The sequence below is a fragment of the Setaria viridis genome, chromosome 5 (genome assembly GCF_005286985.2).
Source record: "Setaria viridis chromosome 5, Setaria_viridis_v4.0, whole genome shotgun sequence".
NCBI lineage: Eukaryota > Viridiplantae > Streptophyta > Magnoliopsida > Poales > Poaceae > Setaria > Setaria viridis.
Window position 1 is genome coordinate 38509133 of NC_048267.2, and position 16444 is coordinate 38525576.

General features: G+C 48.0%; 3 protein-coding genes across 3 annotated transcripts; 2 read left to right on the forward strand and 1 right to left on the reverse strand.

The window, feature by feature from the left end:
• Nucleotides 1–7364: 7364 nt before the first annotated feature.
• Nucleotides 7365–9896, forward strand: LOC117854452 (protein CHLOROPLAST ENHANCING STRESS TOLERANCE, chloroplastic). Its single transcript, XM_034736643.2, has 6 exons — nucleotides 7365–7769; nucleotides 7857–7901; nucleotides 8113–8226; nucleotides 8991–9071; nucleotides 9386–9559; nucleotides 9705–9896. The coding sequence occupies exons 1-6, from the start codon at nucleotides 7416–7418 to the stop codon at nucleotides 9792–9794; spliced, it is 858 nt and encodes a 285-aa protein (XP_034592534.1). The 5' UTR covers nucleotides 7365–7415; the 3' UTR covers nucleotides 9795–9896.
• Nucleotides 9897–10166: 270 nt separating this feature from the next.
• On the forward strand, nucleotides 10167–11691 carry LOC117854453 (uncharacterized). The gene has a single exon (XM_034736644.2). It carries the CDS (start codon nucleotides 10492–10494, stop codon nucleotides 11134–11136), a length of 645 nt encoding a protein of 214 aa, XP_034592535.1. The 5' UTR covers nucleotides 10167–10491; the 3' UTR covers nucleotides 11137–11691.
• A 2883-nt stretch (nucleotides 11692–14574) lies between these two features.
• Nucleotides 14575–16020, reverse strand: LOC117859099 (uncharacterized). The gene has a single exon (XM_034742283.2). The coding sequence runs from the start codon at nucleotides 15948–15950 to the stop codon at nucleotides 15324–15326; it is 627 nt and encodes a 208-aa protein (XP_034598174.1). The 5' UTR covers nucleotides 15951–16020; the 3' UTR covers nucleotides 14575–15323.
• Nucleotides 16021–16444: the final 424 nt, after the last annotated feature.

Consider the following 16444-nt stretch of genomic DNA (forward strand, 5'->3'; position numbering starts at 1 on the left):
TCCACGAGGACTCCGAAAATGACCGAGCAAGCGAAAAAGCGATCTGCAGGCGATTCCGCTGGCGCCGCCACAGAAGCCTGACCTCCCCGTCGAGCACGTGGATTACTGCCGGCGTAAGTCGTCGGGCAGTCTACGGGGGAGCTCCTGCTTCCCTGGTTTTACTGCTACGTGGATCCCATCTAGTGTTCACGGGAGCAGACGTGGAAACAAACACCGATCGTTTCGAGGCGGTGCTTCCAATCCAGTTCAAGGAGTTGAATCGGGAGTTGGATTGACGTGGAAAAGTTGATATAAGATTCGGGTTGGACCACGAGACGGGCTGGCTATATATACAACGGTGAGTTAAGTTAGGATTTTTCTCTCTGTTCGTTTTCTTGTTCCAAACCGCTCTTGTTCGTGGTGATGGCTTCTTGGTCATAATTGTCCTGCGCCCTGCGGTGAGGTCATAAGGGATTTCCGGTGAGGAGATTGCCCACCCGAAGCCACAGGTGCTTGACATAGTGCAAGAGTTTTGTCTCTGAAGCAATGGCTGGCACGAGCAAAGCGTGGAGTCGGGGGATGTTGCTGCATGAAGGATGGCGAATCAAGAATAGGACAACAGATCAGCTCCTGCTATGGATCAATCTTCAAGATCAATCTTCATCCCAACAGATCAGCTCCTGCTATGGATCAATCTTCAAGATCAATCTTCAAAGGATGGAGAGCGGGAGGTCGATAGATCTGAGAAGAAGGGGAAGGCACCTCATATGCACATGCCAAACCTTGATAAAAGGATTGTTCTGGCAGGTAATTTAGTGAAGGAGACAGAGGGTGAGAAGGAAGATGAGTATGTCTTTGAAGAGTATGAAGAAGCAGTTCAAATGCCTTTCAAGTGGAGGGCAATTGCCCGATATTACTCCGGTTAGGAATTCTCCAGCTGGGGCATTTTCAATGAACTGAGCAAGGCATGGGGAAAAAGGAGCCCGTTCCTTTAAGAACCCTTGGTGATAACAGATATCTTATTGATTTTGATTTTGAGAGACTATGGAGAAAGGTCATCAATGGTGGCCTATGGAAGCACAAGGGAGATTCTCTGATTTTTGTTCCTTATGATGGAGTGGTGAGAACTTCAGAAATCATTATTGAGTCTATTGCTCTGTGAGTTCGCATTTATGATATCCCGATAACTATGCAGAGAGAGGGTTTTGCAATAGCTTTGGGTGCAAAGATTAGGAAGGTGTTAGAGGTGGGTGAAGCTCGCAAGAATTACAAACGAATTACAGATTATTTCAATGTCCTTCTCTAGAAAGATGTGAGTGTCAACCCACAGGAGGTAATTGATTTGTTCTAGCCTGTTATTTCGGAAGAAATTAACTTCGATCTGTGCAAGCCATTGTTGATGCTCACTATTGACACACTTTTACCCCTGTTTATCTTCAATAATAACATGAATTTAATACATAAACTATTGATTACATCTAATAAACCTGTCATTTTTACATATGCAACGTATTTTGGAGGATGTTGTGTTTTTTAGAAAATTGGGCTTAAAAGCATATTTTTGGATAAAGTACTGAACGAGCATCAAATCAGATAAATATGAAGGTCAAAGGGCTCAAGAAGGGGCTAGGCCGATCGGCTTAGCACCCTCTTGCGCCCCCTGGTGCCCATCTTTTGCAAGCAATCCTTCGAAGTTACTTAGGGACTAAGTTTATGAAGATATGGCAAGGACCAGCTCGAGATCAAAGAGGAATCAGAGAAGATCAAGTAGAGATTTGAAAAGTCATTGAAGATCAATCTCATCCCGAAGCTACCGACGTGCTAGGCCCACATGCATGTGAAAAGAAGATTCCAGAGTACCAAAGGAGACTTGGAGATGAAGCAGGACGCGAGGGGCCAAAAGGAAGACCCTCCCAGGCCGATCGTCTTGGGGGTTTCCTTTGCCCTCTCGCCTTCCAATTTTTCCCACACGCTCTCTGGACTATGAATACCCCAAAAAATCCTCCAAGCCCCCATATCCAAGACGATGTACTCGATGTGAAGTAGTAGAGAAGCAGGAGCTTGAGCGACACCTCTCCGTAGAGCTGAGGGTCGTGCAATTGTTGGGGGTTAGTGTAGGCGAACCTCTGCCAGCGTGATCACCCTGCGAGGATGATCATGCTGGAGTTCTGGAGCTAGAAGTCATTAAGATCAAGGTAGAATCCCGGTGGTGATCTTGTGATGTACAATCATTCATGGTGAAGTATAGATGTGTTCATGTTCTTAGCGATCTAAGTGTCTCCTTTAGTGGTTTTATGCTTCACCAGGTTTGCTTGCTTTTCGATCTATGAATCGATGATAGCCTAGGGTGTTCTTGTGGTCGTGGTGATCAGATTTGCATGCCCGATGAGTATGACATGTTCTTATGATCATGCCCTTAACCTGCTTGCGCTGATAGAGGTGATCGTGACAGAATCTTTCTTCTGTAAGGGGAGAGGTTTAGGATCCGGATCGGAGGTGTAGATTTAAAAATGCTTTTTACTAAGATCATATCTGTGTTGCTTTGCTATCCATGCTCAGAATTACATCATATGCATAGTCTAAGTTGCTCTAGATTGGTTACCTTTGCTCTATCTGTTATCTGTCTGTACATGCTTAGTACATTGGATCTGAATCTTTCATAAACACCAAGTTAATAGTAACAATGCTAGTTGAAATAAATCTTGTCTATAAGTTCCACATATTGATAAACCTTGGGGGAATATTCTGAGGGAGGAGCTACAACTGATCCATATGCTTGCGGTTCACAAATTGGTATGCTAACAGCCGTCAACAGCCATATACCGAAGAAGAAATTGGAAATGCATTGTTTTGGATTGGTCCTATAAAAGCTCCGGTACCGGACGGTTTCCTTCTCATTTCTTCCAGCGCAATTGGCCAATTATGCGAGATGATATTGTGAAAGTAGTATAAGACTTCTTTGAAACTAGAAAGGGATGCTGGAGGGGTTTAATGATATAGGCATTTTCCTTATCCCTAAGGTTCATACACCGAAAACGCTCAAAGACTTTTGGACAATAAGTCTCTGCAATGTTATCTACAAGGTAGTGTCAAAATGCATGGTAAATCGCTTACGACCAATCTTGCAGAATATTATATCACCTTGTCAAAGTGCTTTCATCCCTGGCAGACTTATTACAGATAATGCGATTATTACTTTTGAGCGCTTGCATGCTATTATCTCTAATACAGATGAGAGGAGTCAATATTGTGCTTACAAGCTGAATCTCTCCAAGGCGTACGATTGTGTGGATTGGAGTTTTTTTTTAATAATGTGTTGTTGAAGCTGGGCTTTCAGAGTTCATGGGTGGATCATATTATGACCTATGTGTCAACAGTCCGCTATAGGGTTCACTTCAATGGTGTCTTATCGACACTGATCACTCCTACTTGCGGTCTTTGCCAAGGTGATCCGTTGTAGCCTTATTTATTCCTTTTTGTTGCTTATGCTTTGTCGACCCTGATAAATGACCAGGTAAAAATTGTGCTAGAGCTTGAGCAGATGGCGTTTGAGGCCAAATATCTTGGCCTCCCAACTCCGAATGGAAGGATGAAAGGGGAACACTTTCAATCGTTAAAGGAAAGGCTAGGCAAAAGGCTGAAAGATTATTTAGAGAAGAATATATCAGCAACTGCAAAGAAAACGTTGATAAAGGCAGTGGGCCAAGCACTGGCCAACTATGTTATGAGTGTGTTTAATTTTTTTCTGGATCTGTGTGATGACCTGACAAGCATTATGCAAGAATTCTGGTGAGGAGTAGAGAATGGTAAAAGGAAAACAGCCTGGATTGCATGGAGAACTGTCCCTCAAGAAGTGTTGTAGTGGAATGGGTTTTAAAGATCTACTCCTGTTCAATCAAGTGTGGCTTGCTAGACAGGCCCGATGGCTGATAGCTTTCCCAGATAGCTTATGCGCCAGACTGCTTAAGGCGAAGTACTACCCTAGAGGATGCTTAATTGATACTGCGTGGCAATCCATCATACACGGCTTATATTTACTCAAAAAAGGAGTAATCTGGAGAATTGGATGTGGTTCGCATGTGAGGATTTAGAGAGACCCTTGGATACCACGTGAACATTCTCTTCAGGTCACATCCAGACAGAGGCGATGTCGTTTGCGGTGGGTCTCTGACCTACTGGATATCACCGGTCATGATTCCTTGACAAGTTGGCCGGATATTTCAATCTGGCAGACGCGGATGCCATTGCAAAAATATAGCTCCCTGCGAGGTAGTCAGAGGATTTCATTGCATGGCACACGGAGAAAACATGAGTGTTCTCAGTGTGAAGTGCTTATAATCTTTCTATTGATCTTCAGACACACCAAGTTCAGAAATCCACAAGGAAACTTTGGAAGAATGTTTGGAGTGGAGGCGTTCCACCAAAGGTGAATGTATTCACTTGGAAGTTGTGTAGGGATGGGCTGCCTACAAGGCACAACAAGTTCATAAGGAAAATGGAAATGGATGATTGTTGCTTGTTGTGTGATAGAGAGACAGGAAATGGTTTCCATGCCACAGTGGCATGCCCACAAGCACGAGGACTCAGATTGGCCATGAGAGAGCATTGGTGTTTGCCGGAGGAATCCCAGTTCTCATACACAGATCCAGATTGGCTACTTTTGTTGCTGGACGGATGCACCGAGGAATAGAGAAACCTGACCAAGCTCATACTTTGGAGAGCATGGACAGTCCACAATAATATTACTCATCAATTGGGGCCAACAAGTATTCTAGAATCGGTGCACTTCCTCCTGACGATGCAGTCCTCACTGTGCCAGATACGGTAGGAAGCTGATTTACATGATCGGAAAGGCAAAAGCCCCTGTTGGCTGTCCGATAACATAAAGAAGAAAGGGAGAGATAAAGCTAATAAGGTTGTAGCAACATCATGGGAATGCCCTCCGACTGGCTGGGTAAAGGTCAATGTGGACGGCTCATTTGTGGCACAGACAGGAGAAGTAGGAGTGGACGTCATCATCAGGAAGAGCAATGGTGAAGTGGTACTGACAGCTTGGAGAGTATTTTTCAGGTGTTCAAGTGCAGCGGAGGCAGAAGTGTTGGCGTGCGTGAAGGGCCTCCGTTTAGCGGCCCAATGGGCACAAGGTTCAGTTATCCTGGAATCCGACTGTGCAAGAGTTGTCCAAGCACTTCAGAGAAAGGAAGACAAGTCGAAATTCAGTCAGGTAAAGAGAGAGCGTAATCTAGTGGCGAATGAATTAGCGCATTTTGCAAGGAGGAATGTACACTCAGCAGTTTGGTTAGGGAGAGCGCCTGCGTGCGTTGACACCCTAATCTCCAACGATTGTAAATTTGTAATTCCTCTGTTTAAGTAATAAAGCTCTCTTATTAGAAAAAAAAAATCTTGATGGATACATGCATGCATGCAAAGAAGGGCATGAGTTTGCTTGCAAGATGGCTGGCAGCTTATATGGTGCAATGCCACGCAATGATGGCGAGGAACAATGATATGCAACACCTAATAATTTGCGCTTTTTGGCGCCAAAAGCGATCTTGCTCACAGCACTGTTCGCCACTTATTGGCGAGGCAGCCTCCATTCTGCTCCCGCATTTCTGTCGTCGTGTACCAGCAGCTGCATGAACAGGAGTAACAAGGACGAAACCATCTCGGTCAAACCACGTACAGGGCCATCCAAATGCATTAGCAAATTCTCCTTTGATTTGCATCACTGCACGGGTTAGCAGTTTACTAATACTGGGCAGTTACCACACAGCTAACCGGGCTCGTAAGTGTACTTCCTATACGGCTATACGTACGGAGCGTACGGTCAAAGCAAGTCGTACACGTACATGCGTACGACCGTGTGACATGGCCACATGGGGCCTAGCGAGCTTCCATGAAATGATGACGAAGTTTGGAGTGTGGGACGAACTGAGAACGCATAGTTTCCTAGACGAATAAAAGAGAAGAAAAGAAGCGGCCGGCCGGGACGCGTGCAGCATGCCCTCTGCACGCGACAGGGAGTGATGGCGAGAGTGCCAAAGACACTCGATTGCCTCGCTAGCCCTCTCGTCCCTGTGTGCATGGCAGTCGGGTTGCATTGGCTTGGCTGCGTGCAGTTTCCCCCCTGGCAGATGATCATGCCGAGAACATATTGGTATGGGTAATGTGCGATTTGACTAGCCCCCAGCAAGCTCAATGTCGCTCGGATGGTTGCAATTGCTTGTGCAAATGCTGAAAAGGGAACGGATCGGATCTGGTAGCCAATTGTTTAGTTCTGTATAGGTCAACCAATGTTGCCCGATATGATCTCCTGACAATATTAACATTTTCTAATCCCTTTGTCAGTAGATATACTACATTTATGCACAGGTATTTAGATTGTTCATATCTATATAGTATGGCTCGATTTGTTATGCAAAATAGTTTCTAAACCTACGCTGCAATATTGGGTCAAATAAAAGCCCTACACTAACATGTGCACAGAGTATATGCCGAATCACACTGGTGGAGAGCGGTCGGCAAATCTGAGGGTACGCTGATGCGGACGATATGCTCACTACTCCTAATTGTTGCTTGGGAGATTTGGAAGGAACGTAATGCACGAATTTTTCAACAAGCTTACTTCTCAGTAGAAGCTTTCACTGCGAAGATCAAGGAAGAGGTATTTGACTGGTGCTTGGCTGGTGCAAAATGGCTTAGAGATGTTGTCCCTTTAGGGTAGAACTCGGGTTGAGTTTTTTCCCCTTCCCCTTTTCTTTTAAGACCTGTAAGGAGTTGATCCTCTTCTTTATCAATACATGCCAGGCAGTGCATTACTACCGGCCGTTTCTTCAAAAAAAAAAACAAGATGTGCACAGAGTACTATTTCATCCACAAGTTCACTAACTATAACTATTCCTATTGTTCAGACCGGTTCTACTCCCTCCATTTTAAATTGTATGTCATTTTGATTTTTAGATGTATAAATTTTACTATGTATTTAGACATAACCTATATGTAGATACATAGTAAAATATATGTATTTAGAAAAGACAAAACGATCTATAATTTGGAACGGAGGAAGTTGCATGTAACTTGTATATACTACCCCTACTAACATAGTGATAAATATAGAATTTCGAATAAAAAACACAAAGCTCTCGCTATCTGCATATATAGCATTTTACTGGGCTTTTCGTTGAGAAAAACGATCCAATGGGCTCCAAATTTCCACAAACGTCGCGTTTGACTGGTCTTGCAAAGACGAGTTTAGCCACAAGCCCATTAAAAAGGCCCATGCACGCTCTATGAGACAGAAAGCGGCTTTCCTTTCCGTGCCTTTCTGATTCTGCCGCAGGGACCCACGGAGAATCTCCACCCCTCAACCGTGCGGCCGCGAGCTGGGATGCCGCGACCCGAAGAGATAAGCCGCCACCGCCGCTGGCTGGAGCCGAATGGCGCTGCTCACGGCACAGCTCGCTCCCCTTCTCTCCCCGGCTCGCCACCGCGTCGCGCCTCCACCGCTCCTGGCCGCCGCCACAACCCCTAGCCCTCTCATTTCTCTCTTCCCCCACGGTCACCGCCACCACGACGCACTCTGCACCAACGGCAGGCCGCTCCGCCTGCGTCGGCCCTCCGCCTCCCTCGAACGGGAGGAATCTGGCGCCTCTGAAACCACCTTCGCTCCAGAGGAAGACCCAGGACCGCCGGTTCCCTCTGATGATGACGCTGAGGATAGCGTCACGGCTTCCGCCGAGCAGGCGGAGGCGAGCCCGGAGGACCTGGAGAATATCCGCGAAGTCAAAAGGGTCTGTCGCTTGCAAGCTTCGTTGGCTCGTTTTTCATCTCTGGAAGTAGTGCTTATTGACTTGGTTTTGGTTTGGCTGTGTTGCTAGGTACTGGAGCTGCTGAAGAAGAACAGGGACATGACCTTTGGCGAGGTAAGCAAGTTGCCGTATTATTAATTGTTTTGTGTGCTCAATACTGGAAATGAATTATGCAACAAAGCTTGTCTGCTGGGCTTATATATGCAAAGAAGTGTTGCCATATTCTATACAAGCTGTGGTTTAGTGGTTACACTTTCAAATCGTTAGAGTGATGCATCTTCGTTATTGCTGATGCAGTTTTCCTACTTTTGTTGCTGCATCACAGGTTAAGCTAACCATCATGATTGAGGACCCTAGAGATATAGAAAGGAAGAGGACACTCGGGATAGAGGACCCTGATGAAATTACTAGGGATGATTTAGCTGATGCTTTGGTTGAGGTACATCACCGTTTCCCTGCAATGTGTACTAAAGTGAACATTATTGTTCTTTCTGTTTGCAAATATTGTGGCTTGGTTACTGGCCTCCATATCCATCTTTATGACCTAGCAAATATGTTTTACATTCTACCGCCATGTGGTGCTCCATTATAATTTAACTAAAAATGCGAGTACATGCATAATCTAGTGTAGTTGGTATTTGAATGATCGTGCGAAGGGAAAGCTTAAGGATGTCCTTTCCTTATGTTATGCAAGCCACGTTGCCTTTCTTTTCACAAAACATTTGAATTGATAGTCTAAAGGCTCTAAAGCATTATATCATTAATTAATTTGCAATAAATACCTGTATCCATATTTATAATTACGTACATGGATGAGCTATTCCCTTTCTATTTTAGTTCCCTATGTTTTTCTTAAAAAAATCTTGCTAATCATCTCAAATTTATATTGTCATATAATCAACTGCATGAGAAATTTTGCAATATGATCTCTATTTCCCACCCTGAAATAAAAGAAAATAGCAAGATGGCTTATTTTTATTAACTGCAAATAACTATTCATAAGGAAACAGTGACCAGATTGTTACAAAGTTCATAGCCATCTTCTGAACAAAGACCTCATGATTCTAGTTTTATGAATTTATAGAAATGAAACTTTATCACGTTTTTTTACCTTCAAACTGTGGCACTTCACATGAATTGCACAATGAAGATTTAATATTCTTGCAAAAACCTGAGCCACTAATACGCTGCTTGCATATATAGGTTAATGAGGGACGGATTCCAGAGAATCGTATTGCACTTCAGTTGCTTGCCAAGGAGATGGCAGAATGGCCCGACCTTGAGGTAATATCAAACCCAATTCTTCTCTTCCTCCCCACTAAATTACCACCACGAGTCGTCTGCTGTCATTTTACCTGAGTATAGATAGTTTCACACCTTTCACCCATACTTGATTATTGCCTTATTTTCTCTCTCTAATACAATGAAGCGCAGCTCTCCTGCGTTTTCAAAAAAAAAAAGATTATTGCCTTATTTTTATGTATTTTTTTTAGCCTTCAGCATTTTCTTAATTTGCTGCATCATTTTTCTCTCATTACTGAACATTCTAAGTAGAACTGTATATTATTTTGAGTTCCATTTTCAAATCCATCGTGCAGGTAGAAGCTCCAAAAGGGAAGGGCAAACCTGGGAAATCTGTCTATGCAAAGGCCACGGATACTGGCATCGATCCTGAGACAGCTGCTAAAAGACTTAACCTTGACTGGGACTCAGCTGCTGATATAGATGGCGAAGAGGAGGAGGAGGATGAAACTGAAGTGCCTGCTGCAGTGGTAAGCAATTGTCTTTGAAATACTCCAATAAATGTGTTATACTATGGGTGCAACAAAAAAATTGAACAACTTTAACTAAATGCTCGTACTTTAACGTTCTTCTACCACGCATTTGAACAATATATTCTTTTGTTCTGTTCTGCAGGGATACGGTGCTCTGTATTTGTTAACGGCCTTTCCCGTTATTATTGGAATCTCAGTTGTTCTAATTCTTTTCTACAATTCTCTGCAGTAGCGAACCCCTGTGCCCCTTCCCTTCTTTAGCGAGATGTTGCCTTTGTAAATCTGAGTTGCAAGGCTAGTTAATCAGTATTTTTGTCCCATTTTTTCCAGCTTACTCTCACTGTTGCAGATGTTTAAAATAGTAACGGCAAAGATATGACGAGTTGTAAAGATGTGAAATTGCAAACTTAAAATAAACCTTGAAGATAGTTTTTTCTTATGAGAAAACGGAAACTTCATCCTTTTCTGCACCTCTTTAATCTTTTTCTTTGGTTACCATACACTTAAAATGCACAAATAATGTATTCTAGAGATAAATATAACCTGTTATTTCATTGCTAATAATTTTAACCAGTTTTTTTCCTTAAGAACATATTTGAATAAAGGAAGTTTTGTTTAGATTTTATTAACTGGGTTATATTAAAAGACAATAATCAACTTAGTAGCAGGCACCTACCCATCCAAGGCAACAGCAGCTGACGCTGACCACAGTTAGTGTAGAGATAATTGCAGAGGGGGCCCAAAGCTTGCGGACGTGATGAAATCAGAGGTCAACCGACACACTATGGCTTGGAGACAACGCAGGAGTGCACGACGGCACGACCTCTGATGTGCTCTCCACCATTTCGTCAATCCCATCCCGTGTGTTCTTCTCCTCATGGACGCACGACTAAGGGACCTCCGGTCGCAAGCTCACATTTCCTTGTGGCATGATGAGTCTAGAAGAAGCTTCGTCATTCAAGAAAGAAGCTGATGAAACCCGGGTAGCCAGCGATGGAGAGCAAGGGCGTGCGGCGACAGCGAGAGACCCTACCGCCGGCCGGCCGTTTCGTTCCGGTTCGTCGGTCACCGAGCTCTCGAGCACCGAGTCGTCGATCAGCTACCGGAAGGCGCGGCACGACAAGATCGGCGGCGGCGACGGCTTCTGGTGCGGCGTCCTGTGCATGCACCTGCCGGGCCTGTCCAGGAGGCGGTCGATGCAGCAGCGGCAGTCCATAAGCCCGAGCGAGGCGGACGCCCGGGCCAGCACGGCCGGAGCCGGCGGGGCCCGGGCGAGCACAGTGTCCATGGAGGGGTTCAAGTACAGCTCGTCGTCAGCCGGCATCGTGTTCGAGCGCGCGGACAGGGAGGAGGAAGAGGAAGAGCAGCAGGAGGAGGTGTCGGCGTACTTCGACCTGCCGCTGGAGCTCCTGAGGATCAGCAGCGTCGACACGGAGTCGCCGGTCACGGCGGCGTTCGTCTTCGACGGCAGCTGTGGCCGGGGCGCCAAGAAGGTCGTCCCCGAGATGCAGGACCTCGATTTCAGCTTCCCCGCGCCGCCGGATTTCTCGAGCCCTTCGTCGCCAAGGTCCTGAAACTACACGGGAGGAGGTGCTCCACAGTATCACAACGACTTTTGAGCGCGGGTCATGCGATCGACAGCTTTTGCGTTTCCCACCACTGATGTGCTGTGTATTTGGTGTTCGTACACATTTCGTCATCATCTTCTTCTTCTTTTCTTGCGCTGCATGCATGCTAACAAGGTTGCAATTGTGAATTTGCGATGGTCGGGTGTTTAGATCAGCTGATGCAACAATTCTACGTTCGACTTCAATCACGACAAACAAAGAAACAAGCTTCAAGCTGGAGTCTCCAGAGGTAGCCCGCAGCCACGCACGACCCAGTAGCATTTGCTACAACAGCAATCTCGTTTCAGTGATCATCAGCTTGTAGAATTTGTGTGTCTCAGTGTTCTACTCTTCATTCAGGATCTACCAAAAAAGAATCGTGCATTCGTTACCGTGTTCCTATATGTGCATTGGTAGAAAGAATCAGTAGTTCAACTCATCATTTGTCATTTTAACGATGTCAATTTTGCACTAAGTTCCCTTGATTATTCAGTAACAGAATGCGACTTGATTATTCAGTAACAGGTATATATTGTCCTTGTCCAGGTCTTAGTGGATGGAGCCATTATAATCCAGCTCCTCATGACCGCAAAGTGTAGCTAGAGCTGTTTTTTAGCTATTAACTGCTGCAAGCTGCAAAGAAAATTATGCCTGAGGGGCAAAAGGCTGCATAAGAATCAGGAAGCCTGAGGGCTTTTCAAAAGTCAGCACATGTAATTCTCATGGGAAGCCAATTATGCCCAACAAAATTGACGTGAATTGAATTAATCCACCAACCGCAACGACAAACACATAATTGCTCCCTTTCTCCTAAATTATAGGTTGTTTTAATTTTTTAGATTTGTTAACTTTGTTATGCACTTAGATATACCTTATATCTAGACTCATAATAATTTCTATGCATTTGGAAAAATCAAAACGACTTATAATTTGGAACGGAGGGAGTATTACATACTGAATCAATAAACAGTTGGTTATTCTTGTCAAGAAGAAAACAATTGGCTGCTAAACAGATGACGAAGATTTATGTACTGCACATTTATTTTGGCCATGAAGACACGGGCTAGTTCATTCCCTCTCTCAATCTATTTTATGAAGACTTGATCTCCCTCCACTTGAGCAAGTTCTAAGGCTAATCAAGCGCATTGTATCATGCCACTTTTTTTAAGATTATCATGTTAATAAATACAAGTATAGTAGTATACATACACCCAACGCATAATATGTTCGTGCTGTTTTTTTAGGAATTCCAAATCAATTAGTTATTGGATGTATTATATCTATGACAATGGGCCAAATACATTTACATTCTTTTCCTAGTTTTGGATATCGAGCCAAAGTTGCATCTTCATGAAGATACACGACGTGTTTAGTAGCCAACCACAGCATGTTGCACCTACGGTGCCGCCTAAGGTAAGGCGTAAAAAAAACCGTCAGGGGAGAAAAAGTGTGAGAAACAATGTTGTCTTGTGTGACGTACTAAAACTAAAACAGCAACCAAGCAGCGCCAGCTTTTCTGCAGCGGCGCCCCACTTTAGGCGTGGCAAAGTCTGGCATGGAATTCCTTTTCTTTTTGAAAGGAAACGCGCCCACCGTTTCTTCTACTCTTCGTTAACTCCATACCATAATATCAAACAATTCTATTCGACACTCATTTAGTATGAATAATACTATGCATTGAGATTAGCCTTACATTACATGCATGGATTTATGAGAACCATTCAAGATAACTCGCGACTCCCTATACTTATCAAGATGCATACCGCGCCTTTTCTCCCATAAAAATAGGAAAAAACATCCCAACAAGAAACAGTTCCCGCAGCATTTTGTTGTCGTCGCTGAGCGCATACCGCGAAATCCCAACCTCTCCACGCGGCATTTGCAGTCAAGGCTCCTATGTCGCTCATCAAGACATGGCCTCAGGAGATCACCGGCGGTCCGCCGTCTCCGCCGCCGCGACGGCTGAACGCGGCCACCGGTGACGACGCCGACGACAGAGTCGCGTGCACGGCCGTGTGCCTGTACTTCCCGCGATTCTCGAAGAAGAAGAAACTGCCGGCCGTGAAACCCAAGAAAAGCGCGCGCAAGGCGGAGACGGCGGGCGCTCGCCGCGCCACCTCATGGTGGCCGTGGTCACCGTCTCACCATGCCTCTCCCGTCGATGCCGCCGCGGCCGGGGCGTCGACGCCGGATGACGATGATGGGTCGGCTTCGTTCAAGCTCTGGGGCCAGTCCCCAAGCCGGTCTCAGTTGTCGTCCCTGGTGACGCCGCGGGCGTCTTCGTCTTCGTCGACGTTCTCCTTCCCGTCGTCGCCGGCGTCCGCGTGCTCATTCGCGAGCACGCCCAAGATAGGTCCCGGTAGTTGAGCAGAGAGTGCAGGGTAGTATTATTGGTTCTGTTTCAAGGTGATGATGAAATCCACCGATGCCTGTAAATTTTGCGCATTTGATTTCTGGAGCACCTGATGTGCAGTCGTTTCTTGTTTCAGTAAGAGTCCAACTCCAACTATAAATCGTGTCCCGCGGAGAAACGCGAAGTTTCCAGCCTTAAACCCCATCAAATCGGATCTCGCTTTGCATGGAGGACGCGGCGCGAAGCAACATGTCGTCGCCGGAGCGTCCTTCGCCGCGGCAAGAGGCACAGAAGGACATCCTCGGCGTCGTGCTCCACCGCGCCAACTCGCTCCCGGACAGTGCCCGCGCCGCCGCCGTCTGCCGCGCGTGGCGCCGCGCCGTGGTGCATCTGCACCCGCCGCTGCCGCCGCTGCCGCCGTAGCTCCCATTGTTGCTTCTGCTGCCAGACTTCCAAATGTGCAGCCTGTCCTCCGACGGCGCCACGGCCGCCGCGCACCGCCTCCCTCGCCCCGTCTGGGAGGCTCCGGTCTGCGTCGGGTCAACCTGCGACGGACGGGTCATCTTGCTCAAGGAACAGAGCTGCTTCTCGCTGAAACCCTCTCTCCGGCGCCACGAACCCGCTCCCAGATCTCTGCCTCTCGGGCCCCGGCAAATGGCTGACCATCCCCGGCCTCGCCGCCAACTTCAGCACGAATTCGTACAAGCCGTCGCCGCCCCGCAAGGTAGTAATGTCCGGCTCGCCTGACTCCGGCACGTCATCATCGCCGGAATCTCAGGTCCCGAGCTACGTCCGCATAACGACACAGATCACGCCACGCTGTTCCTCTGCCGGCCGGGGGCCGCCACGTGGTCCGTGACCGCCGTCCACAGCTTATGGGCGCAGAGCGACATTGCCTTCCACAATGGCAAGCTCTACCTATTCAAAGAGGAGATATACTCTTACCTCTTGGCCTTGGATATCGGGGAAGACGCCGACGGCGTGCCCAAGTTCACGCTCGCCAAGCCGTTCCTCGGACCGCCGCCGTTGTACGGGGCCGGGCCGACGCCGTCCGCGCGGGCGGCGCGTTCCACTACTACCTGATGGAGTCGCGGGGGAGGCTGCTGCCGGTGAGGAGGGACTTCTCGTTCATGGAATGCAGGACGCATGCGGTCGCGGTCTTCGCGCTGGACGAGGGCACGAGCCGGCCCGAGTGGCCGAGCTTGGAGAGCTTGGGCGGCGAGATCGTCTTCCTGAGCGCCAACAGCTCCGTGTCCGTGCCGTCGTCACGGTACCCCGGCGCGCGTGGCGACCGCATCTATTTCGGCCAGGAGATGTCAGTTGACGGGTGCTGTCGGCGGAAGGACTGCCCTCATCAGCACTGCGAGGTGTTCGACATGAGGACAAGCACGGCCGAGGAGCTTTGCATGGGGACGACGGCGGCGCCCGGTCATGAGAGATGGTACGGTGCTCCGGCACGACATGATTCGTTCCTTCTCAGCAGAAACACGCCAGTGCAAACTAGGAGGGCGGTTGGTTCATCTGCATCTGCAATGAATGTGATTTCTTGTGTTCTGGACTCCGTTATCCTTTCTCCATGGCTCGATGCAATTATGACTAAGGTTACATTAACGAGAAAATTACCGAGCATTTGGAAAAGAAAGATGGGGACGTCGATTTCGTACAGCAATACACGGATAGAATGAACTGATCGTGCGTGCAGCGTCAAGCAAGGAGCCGTCACACGACGCTCATTCGGCAGCCTGCCGTCAGCCGTTGCACGCAGGCACCACCACCGAGCTCGCAGTCCGCGTCAACTGCCTTACATCCCCTGCGGCGCGCCACGGGAAGGCATCACCATCACGGGAGGCCGCGCCACGCTAGAACGACCCGACGCCGACAAGAACCTCACGAGGTGCGGCGGTTCGCCGTCGCCCTCGGCCCCGGGCGCCAGGCACGACGCCATCTTCTGCAGAGCGCCGCCCCCTCGGTTCCCGCCGTCGTCGCCGAATACGAACGCGGCCGTGACCGGCGCATCGCTGTCACCGCCGCCGGTGGCGCCAAACCGTTCGCCGGCCCTTATCAGCTCCACGGGCAGGTCGAAGCACGGCGACGGGCAGTACCCGTGGACCGCCCGCCCGCCGCCCCGCTCCTCCCGACGATCCCCCGCTTCCTCCACCACGAAGTCGAAGACGATGTTGCTGCCGGAGTAGAGCGACGCGCACTCGGACTTCTCCAGCGACGCGGCCCGGCTCGGCGCGTCCGGGGGCGCCTGCTCGGTCGCCGGCTCGTTCGGTGCCGGCGCCGGCGCCGTCTCCGCTGGCGCGCTCGCGGCGGCCGCCTCCACCTCTGGCTTCTTCTTGGAGAGGCCTGGGAGGTAGAGGCACATGAGCAGCGCGCCGCACGTGAAGCCCTGGCTGTCGGAGCTGGCGTCGGGCGTTCCGGACATGGCCCTGCGTGCTCGCCGGCTCGATCCTGCCACCGTCTTGATGGGCGCGGGGGACGTGCGCCTATATTGATCGCGGGCTCTCGGTGGTGGTGGAGGACCATACCGATGTCCGGTGGTGGCCAGTGGGTGCAGGGTGGGGGGATAGTGTGGTTCATGTCGTCCCGATTTAAGTTCGTGGGTGGGAGTTGGCACCCAGATAAGTGCATTTAGCTTAGACTAGCAAATATGCCCGTGGGTGCTACGGGTGGACATCACACTGTAACGCTAAAAGGGATTTTGTAAAAATATAGTATATTATAGTACATTTTGTAGAAATCTAACTCAAGTGGTATGTCTGCTTATTGCTCTTACAACCTAAAGGTCAGTTACGCACAAGGCACTATACATAACTTGAACCACAACAGTACAACATCACTACTTCACAATGTTCTCTGATGCTTTGCTCAGGACGATCATATGTAAGCATCGTAACATGTACCTAAAACTAAAGACAA

What these genes read in the sequence shown, in the direction of transcription:
- LOC117859099 (XM_034742283.2), bottom strand. Translation starts at nt 15,950, where the DNA reads ATGTCCGGAACGCCCGACGCCAGCTCCGACAGCCAGGGCTTCACGTGC.
- LOC117854452 (XM_034736643.2), top strand. Translation starts at nt 7,416, where the DNA reads ATGGCGCTGCTCACGGCACAGCTCGCTCCCCTTCTCTCCCCGGCTCGC. An exon ending in ATATCCGCGAAGTCAAAAGG is followed by an intron (nt 7,770 to 7,856) that starts GTCTGTCGCTTG and finishes CTGTGTTGCTAG; the next exon opens with GTACTGGAGCTGCTGAAGAA. An exon ending in TAGCTGATGCTTTGGTTGAG is followed by an intron (nt 8,227 to 8,990) that starts GTACATCACCGT and finishes TTGCATATATAG; the next exon opens with GTTAATGAGGGACGGATTCC.
- LOC117854453 (XM_034736644.2), top strand. Translation starts at nt 10,492, where the DNA reads ATGATGAGTCTAGAAGAAGCTTCGTCATTCAAGAAAGAAGCTGATGAA.